The sequence below is a fragment of the Liolophura sinensis genome, chromosome 7, assembly GCF_032854445.1.
Source record: "Liolophura sinensis isolate JHLJ2023 chromosome 7, CUHK_Ljap_v2, whole genome shotgun sequence".
NCBI classification, from domain to species: domain Eukaryota; kingdom Metazoa; phylum Mollusca; class Polyplacophora; order Chitonida; family Chitonidae; genus Liolophura; species Liolophura sinensis.
In genome coordinates, this window is record NC_088301.1 from 17554744 (window position 1) to 17568766 (window position 14023).

At 38.8% G+C, this 14023-nt stretch overlaps 1 protein-coding gene across 1 annotated transcript; it reads left to right on the top strand.

The window, feature by feature from the left end:
* Positions 1 to 110: 110 nt before the first annotated feature.
* Positions 111 to 13205, top strand: LOC135470699 (receptor-type tyrosine-protein phosphatase kappa-like). The gene is made up of 15 exons (XM_064749733.1): positions 111 to 185; positions 482 to 518; positions 986 to 1048; positions 1087 to 1184; positions 1980 to 2105; positions 5269 to 5420; positions 6105 to 6240; positions 7533 to 7682; positions 8619 to 8718; positions 8847 to 8920; positions 9138 to 9272; positions 10028 to 10150; positions 10492 to 10640; positions 10925 to 11060; positions 11913 to 13205. The coding sequence occupies exons 1-15, from the start codon at positions 111 to 113 to the stop codon at positions 11985 to 11987; spliced, it is 1629 nt and encodes a 542-aa protein (XP_064605803.1). The 3' UTR covers positions 11988 to 13205.
* Positions 13206 to 14023: the final 818 nt, after the last annotated feature.

Consider the following 14023-nt stretch of genomic DNA (forward strand, 5'->3'; position numbering starts at 1 on the left):
ATAATAACATTGTCCTTTCTTTAAGTGTGCTTCAGGTCACATGGATTAATCTAACTCAGCAAATATCAGATATTGGGCTAAATCTATACTCCATTGTATATGTGTTCCAGATGACCCATTCTAGGGTGTTGTTGTCCGTAACAGATGACCAGGACACGGATTACATCAATGCTTGTTATATCAATGTAAGTTATAACATTTAAAACAGAATCTGGTAGATTAACTTACTAATTATAAGATGTGTCGGAAAACAAGTACAGAGCACAGATTGTTTTGATATGCCTACAGCTACCATAATTGCGGTTAGAATTGATTTTTAGTATTCGAAGAAGTGTGAAAGACATCTAGCATTACGCATGCAGAACTAAACGCAACTGTTTTATAGATCGTATCCGATACCTGTATTTCCATATAAGGCGCGCTGATGGACGTTTTCTACTGGCTAAATAGAATGGTGACTAATTCATTTTCACATTTACAGGGTTACAACGAACCAAAGAAGTACATTGCTTCACAGGGTAAGTAATATATTTGAACTGGTTGGACTTGTAATCATTGTTTAGAATATAAAGGGGTGCTAGAAAAGAAACGCATCATTGAATCATCACATAATAAATTTGGTTTTAATGGAAAATAGGGGAAAGTGTAAACTATGCCGTCATTTTGAACAAAATTGCAAATTGAGAGTCGGAATGTTTGTAACCATAAGCAACTAATGGCCATTCAACAATGGCATTCGGTCACAAGTGAATGTTCACAGCTGGATGAGCTGTTATTATCATGGACCACCTGTACGGCATTTGTCTTTGGGAGAATAAAGAAATGGTCTGCGCCAGTTTCTTCAAAACATTGCCATAGGAAAAATACTCAATTGCAAAGAGTAAATATTAATATTAAAAAACTGATCACTTTAAAAAAGAATAATATACGTCCATTAATTTAGACGAAACGTACTGAAGATTGAAGACTAAACCATTGTTTTCAGATTCTCCTCTCATCTTATTCATATCATCGGAAAGATCCCAACTGTTAAAATCGCCATTGTCATGAATTTTATAAACATTTTATGAAATGACTTTTGTATAGGGCCCAATGATGTCATCCTGAACGATTTTCTGCGCATGATCTGGGAACAGAAGTCTGGGAAGATCGTCATGGTGACCAACCTAAAAGAGGCAGCAAAGGTACATATGTGTGTTACAAGGCACCCTGACAGTGTCCGTAAAGTACTGAAGTAGAGCCGTGACATCATTGGAGAAAGCCTGAAAAAGGAATTCCAGAAAAAACAACCCCAGAACAAATGTGTTTATGCGTCTATAAAGAATCCTACAAGAAGCTTCATAAATATAACTTTGCTTTTGTGGTGTTGCACAAAAGAGATATCTCAGTTCAAAGTGAAGAAAATTGCGCACATTAGGACAGTCGCAATCGCCACCCGGTTGTCAGTTTTAACCAACGAGACCTGAGATATTATATAACCCGAGGACGCATCTATTTCCGCTTACGTCACCCGATCCCAGTTATGGCCCCTTAACTATATATAAGTGAGGTACAAATGGGGCGACAATCTGTATTCTGACATATTGCTCCAGCATGGCACATTGTCTCGTTAGAATTGTTAATTAAAAGTTGACTAAAATGGAGAAACTGTACTAAAACGTCAGAAAAAATACCGTTTAGATCTGTTTCGCCTATCTTCATAAATAACTGAGGTTATACTATTTGCTGTCTTTTCCTGTAATGAAACCCTTTGCAGGCAGTTTTGTTGTGTTACAAACGTTTCCGAAAACGGATTCTTTACAAACTTATTTCGATGTTGTACGCATTCCGGTTTTTTATGCGAAGTTTTTGACAATTTACCATAGTTCACTCTGCTCAAAAATCAAAAGGTGATTTATAATATGGGAGCACGAGAATCATCGACAGCTTAAATATGAGCACCAACAATATCCAGGTGTACATGCTGTTTCTGTTGTTAGACCAAGTGCTCTCAATACTGGCCTGATGAAGGATCAGAGAATTTTGGTCTGATCACAGTGACATTACTGGAGGAGGAGAATTACGCGGATTTCACCGTGAGAACTCTGCAACTGACACACATTAAGGTAAGATAAAAAGAATTACACATGTACTTGGTCACAGGTAACTGGTTGAATACGGCATCTTGTCAATCTGCTCAGTATGGGGTTTTATTCCAATTGTTCATGTAAAACCTTTAAAGAGATGCTCAACGACCTTATTTTCACACTAATACTCCTTAAATACAATATTTATGCAGTGTTCGTCTGTAAACTGCATTAAAAAAAAACTATTTTATTAGCTACCTCCATTTAAAAAAAAAAGCATTGAAATTGAACCTTCTGCCTATCTAGTCGACAGCGGAGCCTTGGTGGGGTGACGTCATGCCGTGAATACGTGCCGGGATTATGTATTGAAAGCCCTGTAAAGCATAGCCGAATACATTAGCCCCGCAGATGCAGTTTTTCAAAAGATATCGTGTGACTTAATCTATAATTACTCCTACATATACACGTCCTAATTAGCACCCTGAAAATAAGATAAGTAAAATAGTTTTACAACGAATAGTTTAAAACATAGGCTACAGGAGTTAGATCCGGGAACAGCCTGTAGAGCATAGCAGTGGGCGATACGATGACCGAATTTCGCTCATATATCACACGTAAATGACACAGATGCGCTCCGGCCTGGTTTGTCCCACAAGAATTGGACATCCACCGCACTATGGTAGTACCTGTGGAGAATATGGCGCTGTTTCCCAGTTAGAAGACAAGACTGCCTGGCTGCGACCGAAATAAACACGTCACGTGACAACACGTGGAAAATCTACAACTATAAACATGCAATGTACTGTTACATGCCAAACATAATAAACCTCTTAGTACCTGTGCCTGTTTGAATCAATACCAAAAGCAATAATGTTACCAGACAAAGCCAAGAACGAAATGAAGAACATACAATATAATATGCATATCCATCTTACTTACAAGTCTACAAAGATGAGGATAAACGCCACAACGAACATTCGCTATTCCTCTCACAGGGATTTAATACACCGTATTTCATCACTAATTTTGTCCGTGTTTAACGAACCGGTCACCGCTATTTTAACGTCAGAAGCAACAAAGCTTTCGTCAGTTCCACTACATATAAAGGTTACATTTCATGGGATGTTTCGATGTACATCAACCTGTTTGAATTTGTCATTAATTAACAGTGCATAAGTATTCTGATGGATACAAACTACCCCGCGCCCCACCCCCACCCACCCCCACCCTACACCGTTTTCAGCCGACCTATACCTGTCCTAATATGAATACCATTATGTGCAGAAATTATTAAAGGGTAATCGTCACCAGGCCCATTGATCTTTCTCATTCACTAAACGCTATGTTGATGATCTGCTGGCTTCAAACAATCCACGTATAACAAAGCCAATGAAAGATATTTACCCACCTTCGCTGGATTTAAAGGAGACTGCAGACTCACCACATGACACATCTTATCTGGACATGTATGCATATTTGCACAGAGACCAGAATGTTTTCCTCTCTCGCAGACTTTACCACTATCCCAACAGGGATAGTTGGGATGGTTTCAATTTTGAAATTGTAAATTACCCTTATTTGGACAGCAATATAAGGTTCCTGCATATAACGTGTACATATCTCGTTCTCGTCTTGTAGCAATTGTTAAATCCTGTGGGATGTGTAACGGTTTCAAACGATTCACAAGTTATTACTGCAAAAAATAGTGTGTCAAAGTTATCAAACGCCTTCACTCCAAGTTTCTTACGTTTTACAATGATTGCAATTCTCGTTTAATTACACTACGGACAGAGCATCCAGAATCTCTCGTGTTCTGCTTTATAATTGTGTCTAATATCGCTTAACCCGCGGCGAGGGATGGTATATTCATCGTGTTGAATTAGATCCCCACGTCGGATATATAAACAGTTGAAATCAAATCGCGACTGAGATACATATTTTGTTATCGACAACTTATGTTCTTGCATGGTACACACTTTATTACTAATTTCACTCAGTCGCCTAGGGCATGTCTTTCCGTTTTCCAACATCATTGAAAACTGCTGACTGTTTCTCTTTGTATATGACTCCATTCTACAGTACTGCTCGATCATAGCGACATACCTGGCACGAATGTGTGTCGGAACAACCACGTAGGATGGGCGTAATGTGACAGCAAGATGTTCACATCATCGGATCTGACAATCAACCGCGTGGAGTTTTACAACATGCAATAACACTTACACGTAAATTTCTCTAACCTACTATAAATGCCGCGTTGTTCGACATCAGCCTGGTTTGTTTTCTGAGAGAAACAAAAAAATCCCAAACGGTCTAGTTTGCTGCGTGGTTACTGTAATTCGCATATAATCATGATAATACGCCAATCGAGTTTTGTCCTGCCACAATTATTCGGTAAATGCAAAACCATTACCTACCTGTACATGTACAGTACACGATTTTCTTCAGTATCAAATTTTTCCGTGGAAGTTAATTTAAGTGCCAGATATAGTACATAGATATAACAGAACTTATACATGATAATTTAGGCACCACAAATGGCTAATTATTAGAACAGCTTTTGACGGTAACTTGCATCATCTCGGGTTGTCCAGGAATGAGTTTCTACATCTACGATTTTATATTTCCACATAAACTTGGTCGAGAAACGGTAAAGTAAAACTCAGAAGTCAAGCACTGAGCTAGCTTACCTCTTACCTGGCTCGAATGAGTTAGGTTGAGGCGAATGATACACCATTCATCAACTCTTTTCTCGTCACCTGCCCCGCCAGGTAAGCAAACTGATAATACATCGTGTCATGTTTATAGCTAGTGTGTAGGAAAAGGCAAAAGTGCCGTAGAACGGCAACATGTACCGGTAGATCAAGACCTGCATGAGATACGATCAAGATGGTCCGAACATTAACGCATGGGCCGCACATCGTGGCCGTAGGATCCGCTTAGGATCCGCGTCACTTCCGATCAAATTGCGCATGTTATGGGTTGATGATACGCCTAGAGTAGAGTAGATTCTATGGATCGGGCAGCACTGTGTTTTCATAGTTTATATACTTTCTTTGTTTTTTGTGGTTTGTGTTTGCCGGTTTGGGAATTGACCTTGGTATTATTGACCTGGAACGTCCTTTGTGGTTGACGGCTATCATACGAATGTCTGTTCCGATGGATATAAACTCTTGCATTTGATGTTAGCCTTTTTCTTCAGAGAAAGCAGGAAGGTCAAACTGTGAAACAGTTCCACTTTACGGCCTGGCCTGATCACGGTGCGCCTGCGCACGCTACTGCGTTACTCGACTTCCGGGATAAAGTTAACAGTTGTCAGACGCAAGTCAGTGGACCAGTTGTCGTGCACTGCAGGTAACCCAGGAAACCTTGAACTCTTTGCCAGGTGTTTAACCTACCTAACCATGGTAAAAACAAACTGTCGACTTTCTTACTCCAAAGTATTGGTTTTACTGGTTGCTGGTTTTCACATCGTTTATTTACATAATGTGAACCAGTTTTTGAATTACAATTAAAACGACAATTCGAGATTAAAACTTTTGTCATTTTTGCCATCAAATTGACGTCAATAGTACATTTATGTCTTTTCGCACCCAAGATTCTCTCACCAATGTGGTCGATGTGAGTTTAAGTCCAGCTCATGCAGGATTTCTCTCCGACCGTAAGTGGGAAGGTCTGCCAGCAACCTGCGGATGGTCGTGGGTTTCCCAGGGGCTGTTCCCGGTTTCCTCCAACCATAATGCTGGCCGCCGTCGTATATGTGAAATTTTCCTGAGTACGGCGTAAAACACCAATCAAATAAATAAATAAATAATTATGTCTTTTCGCATAATCTACATTTATGGGTGTTTTATGTAAGAACTGCAACTGTAAAATTACCTATCAAGTGCAAAGATGATACACATCTACCGACAAAGCATTTTGGTGACGTACATGTAAGCCTACGTGTATTTATCGAATCAACGATACACAGTTGAAAAACAGTGAAAGCACTGCATCGTATACGGTATTCTCATAGGTTGTTTTGCCTCCATACAGTGCTGGTGTGGGTCGTACGGGAACGTACATAGCTCTGGATTACCTGATCGCCCAGGCTCATGACGAGGGGGTGGTGGATGTGCCTGCCTGTGTTAGGCAACTCCGGGAACAGCGCGTTAACATGGTCCAGACTCTGGTAAATATCACAGTTATCACATATCGAAACCATCGTCCGTCAACAGGTCTAAACTGCCTCGTATCACAACGCAATAAGCCTTTGGCCAATGGGGATACCTCCTTGTCTGGTTGATTTGACTGCTTTAAGCAAACATCGAAGAGACTTGTTTTCCTTGTTATCTGTTTCATCTTTACTTAAAAGAGAAGAAAATATAAAAATGATGCCAATATCGAATAAAAGGTCGTCAAAACTTATTTGCAAGTATAATCTTTAATATTTTGGGGCGGGGAAGGGGGGGGGGGGGTCAAGAGAAAATGGTATTTGAAAGCATTTTAGTATGGTGGGTATTTGGGACCAACTTTTAATATTTGTCTTTGATTCATAATAATTTTCAAAATAAGGATGTGATGCTTGTCTAATAAATTTATTTGTATGTGAGTTTGTTGTTTTTATCGAAACATATGCATTTAATCTAAATTATGATAATATTTATGAACGTATTAAAATATAAGTATGATCCAAATTGAGGTTTAATACATTTGTTAGCTGAGAAAAACAAATTCTAGTACAAAAATATTGATTAAACCTGTGTTACATCCTCATTTATGACATCATTAAAAAGATTATGAATACCAAAAGTTAGTCTTAAATACCCACCGTACAAAAATTATTTTCAAGTGTCTTTTTGTCCTCGAGGAAAAATCGGAAAAAGTATTGAAGACCTCATTTAGGAATAACTTTGCGCACTCTTTCATCTGAACTTCCTGTCATTTTTATGATTTCTTCAACTTTAAAGGAAAAGACGCTCAATCATTTGACTTTTAAGGTGGGCTTTATGGACCATAATATCAGAGTTTAGTAACTCTGACGTCACAAGGAGTTTATTCAACTCACTGAAACACGACACTGAATGTTGGAAAAACTCTTTTTACGCATGAGAGAAATATTACTGGAATAATGTTTTCAACACTTCCTTCCTTCTGGTGAACATGAGGAAAAAAGGTGACGTCAGAGTTCCTAGATACTGTCAGTATAGCTCATAATGCCTACCATAATTTTCAAATATTTGAATACTTTTCAACTCTCAGAGCAAATAAATGAAAGTATTTTTACTCATAGCTTTAACATGCTTTAACGATGAATTTTACTTCATATTTTACCTTTTTTTTATTTTCATATTTCTCCATGATAAACCGTTTTTGCGAGAGGGGCAATAGTATTCCTTTTTACTTCTTATTCTGTTAAGAATAAGTGCGATAAAATTCCTAAAATCTATTCCAATCAAGCTATTTGTGTTCATCATTCTTCAGGAGCAGTACAAATTCCTTCACGAAGCGCTTGCAGAAGCGTTAAAACCTGGAAGTAGCAGTGTTCATAGTGTGGAATTCCCTCGTGTCTTTGCTGAGTTGATTACCCCAGACCCAGAAACCGGTATGACCAAGATGGCGGAACAGTTCCAGGTGTGTGGATAAACCCCATTTTTGATCGAAGAAGTCGAATATCCCAAGCCTCATTAGGATACGAAACAAAGAAATTGGCAGACAAATTAACAAAGCGACGCGCACTTCTCAACTTCCAGAAACTATAATGAGATGCCCACGCCATTCACTGATCGATTGTCGCACGACTCTTTCATATTTATCGTGCAATAAATTAAACACAGTGGTGTGTATTTAAATCCTAACTTAAGTGTTTTGCGTTTTGTTACATAATTGGTAGTAATTAAATAAACTCATCCTGTAGACCACTTTTACATTTTCATTATTAATTTGACAGGCGACTTTAGTGACATGCAGGAAAATGCTCCTCATACTGGTAGTGACATTGCCAACGTTTCTCATGCTCTGCTTGTTTGAGTTGACTTCCCTCTTGCTCTTACCTATATTCAACACTTTTCCCATGATCTGTTTTATCGAGTTGCCTTCCCTCTTACCGGTAGTTATATTCCTGACCTTGTATGATTTGTTCGTTTTAGTTATTTTTTCCCTGAGTTGTTGGTAGTTACATTTCCTAAGTCTCACCTGATCTCTTTGCTTGAGCTCTCTTCCCTCTTACAGATAGTTACATTCCTCAGGTTTCCTGGTTTGTCTTTTTGAGTTGGCTTGCCTCTTACCAGTAGTTACATTCGTCACGTTTCATGATTTGTTGGTTTCAGTTGGCTTTTCTCAGAGTTGTTGATAGTTACATTTTCTATGTCGCATCTGATCTGTTTGTTTGAGTTGGCTTCTCTCGTTAGTAATTAAATTCCTTATGTTTCATGGGATCATGTTTGGGTTGGCTTCCCTCTTGTTAGTAGTTACATTCCTTACGTTTTATGAGCTCTTTGTTTGAGTTGGCTTCTCTTGTTAGTAGTTACATTAAGCATATTTCTCACGATCAGTTTGCTTCTGCCACAGTCTCTCCAAAGGCTGACAGCTCCCCTGGATAAAGCTGTTCTCACCGCGGCACGTCATCCGGACAACGTCTCCAAAAACAGATCAGACAGAATCCTGGCAGGTATGTCATATTTGATAATTAGATTATAATAACCCAGATCACCACATGAGATGTATTTTGTGGACAGCAGTTTTAAAATGTAGTTTTCCAAAACAGTATATACGCGTAGTGTGTTTATATGTTTGCAGCGGACACATGCAGACCGTACCTGTCAACTCCTGTACCTGAGGGGAATAACTACATCAATGCTGTATACCTGCCAGTAAGTAAAGTACTGCTGCCAGTCACCAAATACCTGATAACGTTTCTGATATACCAGTTTTTTGTCAGTTATACAGAGGATTTAAATACGCCTTTGCCACTAACTTACACTTTTGTGAATGAAATTGTTCAGTCCACATTTCTATGTTCACGGCTTCATGTTTCTTGGAAAAATAATTTGACTTTACGAACTGTACATCCTGGATTCTATATTACAGACGTTCAAATCGAGGAGGGGTCTAATTATCACTCAGACTCCTCTGCCCAGCACAGATCTGGATTTCTGGCGTCTGGTGTACGACCACGGCATAACTGTCATCGTCATGATAGACTTGGTAGAGCGAGATGATAAGGTAAGCCTTGTAAAGGACCGAATTGCAATATGTAATCCACCGTTTTTGTGTTACTCAAAAGTGAATAGTAAAGTTGTGCTCAGTTCACATGTGACTGGTTTTATCCAATGATTATCGCCATTGTCCTTACACAAATCCTAGAACGTCATGCGGATGGTTTTTAATCATTCAAACAGAAAAGTCTACAGACTGTGTCAGGTTTAATAATTGCACCCACAAATATGCAGAAATTGGATTTTTCAAACTATATTTATTTATTTATTTTATTTGATTTGTGTTTTATGCCATACTCACGAATATTTCACTTATACGACAGCAGCCAGCATTATGGTGGGGGGAAAAAGGGCAGAGCCCAGGTGAAATCCACGACCATCCGCAGGTTGCTTGCCCACAATCAAATTAAAAAAGAACACTGATACGTTTGATAATGTAGAATGCAGATGTTGCGCTTGTTAAAAAGGGACAAACAAATTTATTTATTTATTTGATTGGTGTTTTGCGCCTTACTGAAGAATAATTTACTCATACGACGGCGGTCAAAATAATGATGTGAGAAAACGTACGGCCGGAAAGGAAGCCAGAATGAATTGAAACTCAGAGCGACCACACTGGGGAAAGTCTCCTGGGTTATTGGGCTGCAGTGGAATGCTGATGTCCTCTGCTATAAGGGACCCCAAACAAAAACAACAGCGCCAATGTAGCTATAAATGAATGCAAGGTTAATGATGAAGTTTTAAATCTCACCTTGTGTCTAGGACCTTGGGATATACTGGCCATTGCAAGGAAAGCATTTTGACCCATTTGTGGTGAAAGTCAAGGACAAACAAGAGTGCGAGGGTTTTTCGGTGTGGACGTATCATTTGTCTCACAAGGATACGGTAAGAATCCTGGGACCTGCAATAGCATGACAATATTACCGTTAGTTTCTGTCATGGCGATTTGGGACAATGGAAGTTTATCCACTAAATCCGATCAGATGGAGGCAATATTTTATGTTTAAAAGTATTCATGGAGTAGACAGCTTATGCAGGAACATAAATCCCCAAACAATGTGTTGATCTCGACATTTGTTTGTAAAAGTATGTCATATTTGTGCCCCCTGGATACGCTTACACAATGATTTTAGCGTTCTACAAAGTGTATGTGTTTTACACAGTGAAAAGTTTTACTGTTTTTCAAATCTTCGAAAACATAATATTCTTCTTATGTGTACTTGCAGAAAGTAATGCACCCTATCAAGCAGTTCCGGTGTAACTTTTGGACCGGGGATCCAGCCCTCAACTCGATAGCCTCACTGCTGTCCGTCATAGAAGAGGCGACGCAGTGGCAGCAAAAGACAGGCAACGTACCAGTTTTGGTACACTGTAGGTAAATTGCAGTTGCAATCTTAGTATGTGGTTACTTCTTTGAAGTTTTACTCTGTGTGCAGAGAGTTGTTGTGTATAAGGTGATATATGCGACACTGTGGCATAATGCAAATGGATGACAAATCATCCTTTTTAATGTGTCCAATATCTCATGTAATTTCTCATATATAAACGTGGTACCAGAATGACAGTGCGTTATGCCGTGTACATTCAAGTAATGTGGTCACTGAGTGGTGCAAAGAAGTGCCGCACATCATATAGTGCTCTGATTGTCTTGATGTTCAGAGACGGCGTGACGAAAAGCGGTCTGTACTGTGTGGCCACGTCAGTGATAGAGAGACTGAAGATGGACGAGGAAGTGAACATCATCCACACGGTGAAACAGATGAGGGCCAACAGGCCACAAATCATCACAGATCTGGTAAATAACACACAATATCGGGTTATAGTCAAATTGTCGATATGTGCATATATGTATAATGTCTTTGCTAGACCCAATTCTTACAAAATTACATGCGACCACTCTCCCTTATATTTGTTTGGTAATAAGTGGTATTGCAAATTTTCACGCATATGGCGATGTGAATCTCTAGTTTTTTTAGATAATAACATCACGGCATTTTGAGTAATTCTAGACATGTATGTCTTTGCTACATTTGTATGCACATGTACAACGTTTTTGCTATAAACAATTACGCTTTAGGCATGGTGTGAAAGGGTGTCTAAGTTGCTACTATTTAAGTATAAAAGGTAGAATAAGTCCATGATTAAGGTAAAGATCTTAAGATTAAGAGAGGACATATTTCACCGGTCACGTGTTAACTTTTGTAATCTATTATTGTGTCGTCACTGTTCTAGTGCTACTCTCAGTACATACCTGTTTGTAGTTCACACAATTGCCATAATGCTAGCTGAATAGAGACAGTCAATATTAATATTTTCGATGCAGAATAACCCATATATTTAATTTTGTTAGGAGAGCCATATCCACAATTTACGCTAGAAATTCACAACTCAACTCGATTACGGACATAATTATGAAGTTTAATTGACGTACATGTAGTCCCGTATCTGTATAACGTAAATAACTCAGACATTAGATAGTTAAGCTGGGACTTGGATATTTGACCCCTGTTCATCTGTTGAAATGTTGATTACATGGTATGCAGAGTTTGTCCGGTACCCCACGTTATGTGAGATAACTTTACGGTGCAAACCCTGTATCCCTTCATTGCAAATGATATATTCCCTATATTTTGTCCTGCATTTACAGAATCAGTTCCAGTTCCTACATCAAGTGGCTCTGAAGTATCTGGAGACAGCCCACACATATGCTAACTTCGTGTAGAAATCATCTGTCCCGTTCTTACCGTGGTGTGTAGAAAGAACATTGCCTGTGACTTCTATAGATCCATCCGCTGCGAACCTAAGGATCCAGTTCTGGAAATCACGAATGAAGATCCCGAATGTTTGTTCATTTTAAAAGGACTGGCTTTATTCTATACTATAATCATAGTCTCTCCAAATCGCATACAGTTGATTCTGTTGTCTTGAAGGTTTGTGATAACTATTGTTATTGCATGTAAGCATGTAAATCCGAAAGTACAGATAATATCAGCTGTACGTGTAGTATCAGAAGTACATGTAATTCAAGAAGTACGTGTAAATAGAGAAGGTTATGCCCACATGCATATGTACTGTTCATATTTTTAGGATTCTTTTGTCTGCCAGCTTCAACCGATTTTCGCGGCTTGCATTCACAAATTGCATCGGATTTTTACCTGAAAATTTTCGCTTTTTGTTATGCTCCTCTAAAACATGACCAAACCTCGTCGTAACGCGTTCGTTTATAAATAAGAATACGTGTAATTGAAATAATCCCGAGGAAATGTAGGAAATCATTTTTCACACGCGAATCATTCAGTCATGGAATGGTTTTTGTACGGCTGACTTGATAGGATGCATTTGTTTATCGGTTTGTGTTTACAAATTGCACGGGCTTTGACCTAAAGCTTTGTCTGGATTTTCGTGATGTTCTAAGACATGACCAGAGCGCGTCGTAACATTCATTCACCAATGGGAATACCTCAGATAGCTCCAGTTCGGCTGTTTCGTTGTAGAATGCTTAAATGCGCATTGGATCATATAAAAAAGGTGTCATATAAAACGAGCGTGATTTTCTGATTTAAATATGTATGTACTGCAGGCAATTACGTCCTCAATAATATTTTCTTTACTACGTATTACAGACGATTTTTGTGTTCTTTTTAATGATTTATGTGTGTGTGACTATGTTTCTGAGTTGTGGAACACATGTACCTATAGTAAACAGCAACATGTAGAATCAGTAAGATCCGAGGTCCAGCAAAGTATAAACAGAGATTGCATCCATCTAACGTAGAACATCATCATATATCCGTATGTGAACACTAAAGGTACACATAAATGTGCCTTTTACAATAAATGTATAGGTCAGCGGAACACATCTTGTTTATGCAGGTCTATGCAAGTTTCATCAAAGGAGAACAGTTAAATCCTAGAAATAAAAGGGTGCGGGGACAAGTATAGAGAGTCCTAAAGTCTCTGTCCTAAAATTTTTGTGCAAACTTATGAAACTGAATCTAAGGGAGTAGGTTATTAATAACGCTGTCTTCACATGGCTTTGTATTATTATCATAGGAGAAACTGTTTTACTTTAAATATTTAACATTAAGTCAAGTCATTAATGTGTAAATGTTTTCTTTACTATTTTAACATAAGTGGGAACTGTTTTCTGAATATTATACGCTTGTGTGTTTTGTTACGACACTGTCACATTACATCACCTCATACAGTACAAATGGGCTTTTATTTTACATGAACTTCTCGTTTCTTCCTTTTGATTACAAACTGTGTGAACTGTTTTGTCAATATTATACGCTTCTGTATTTTTTACGAGGCTGTCACGTTACATCGCCTCGTGCAATACAACGGAGCTTTTGTTTTGCATGAACTTTCTCGTTTTAATCTTTGAATACGAACTGTGTATTTATTTGAATAGTTCAGAGTCAGATCAAATCCTATGGCCCGATATACATACGTCCTATAAAACCTGTCTTCTGATATGTCTATAAAGACATCGTCTCATGCGTTGGCGTACGACTTGGGTAGCCCGATGGTTAAGGCGTCCGATTCGAAGTCGGGAGACGTGGGATCAAAGCCGGGTCGAGTAAGACCCAAAATGACTTTAAAAATAGTACTTGTGAATGCCTCGCTTGACGCTCAGTGCTGAGAGGTTTGAGCAAGGAAAAATGTTTGGATGGCATCTATAACGAGTGGGGTGTCATGTCTGGTGTTTTCGGCATGATACTTCTGTGGAGGCCGCACATGGGCGGCATGGACTCG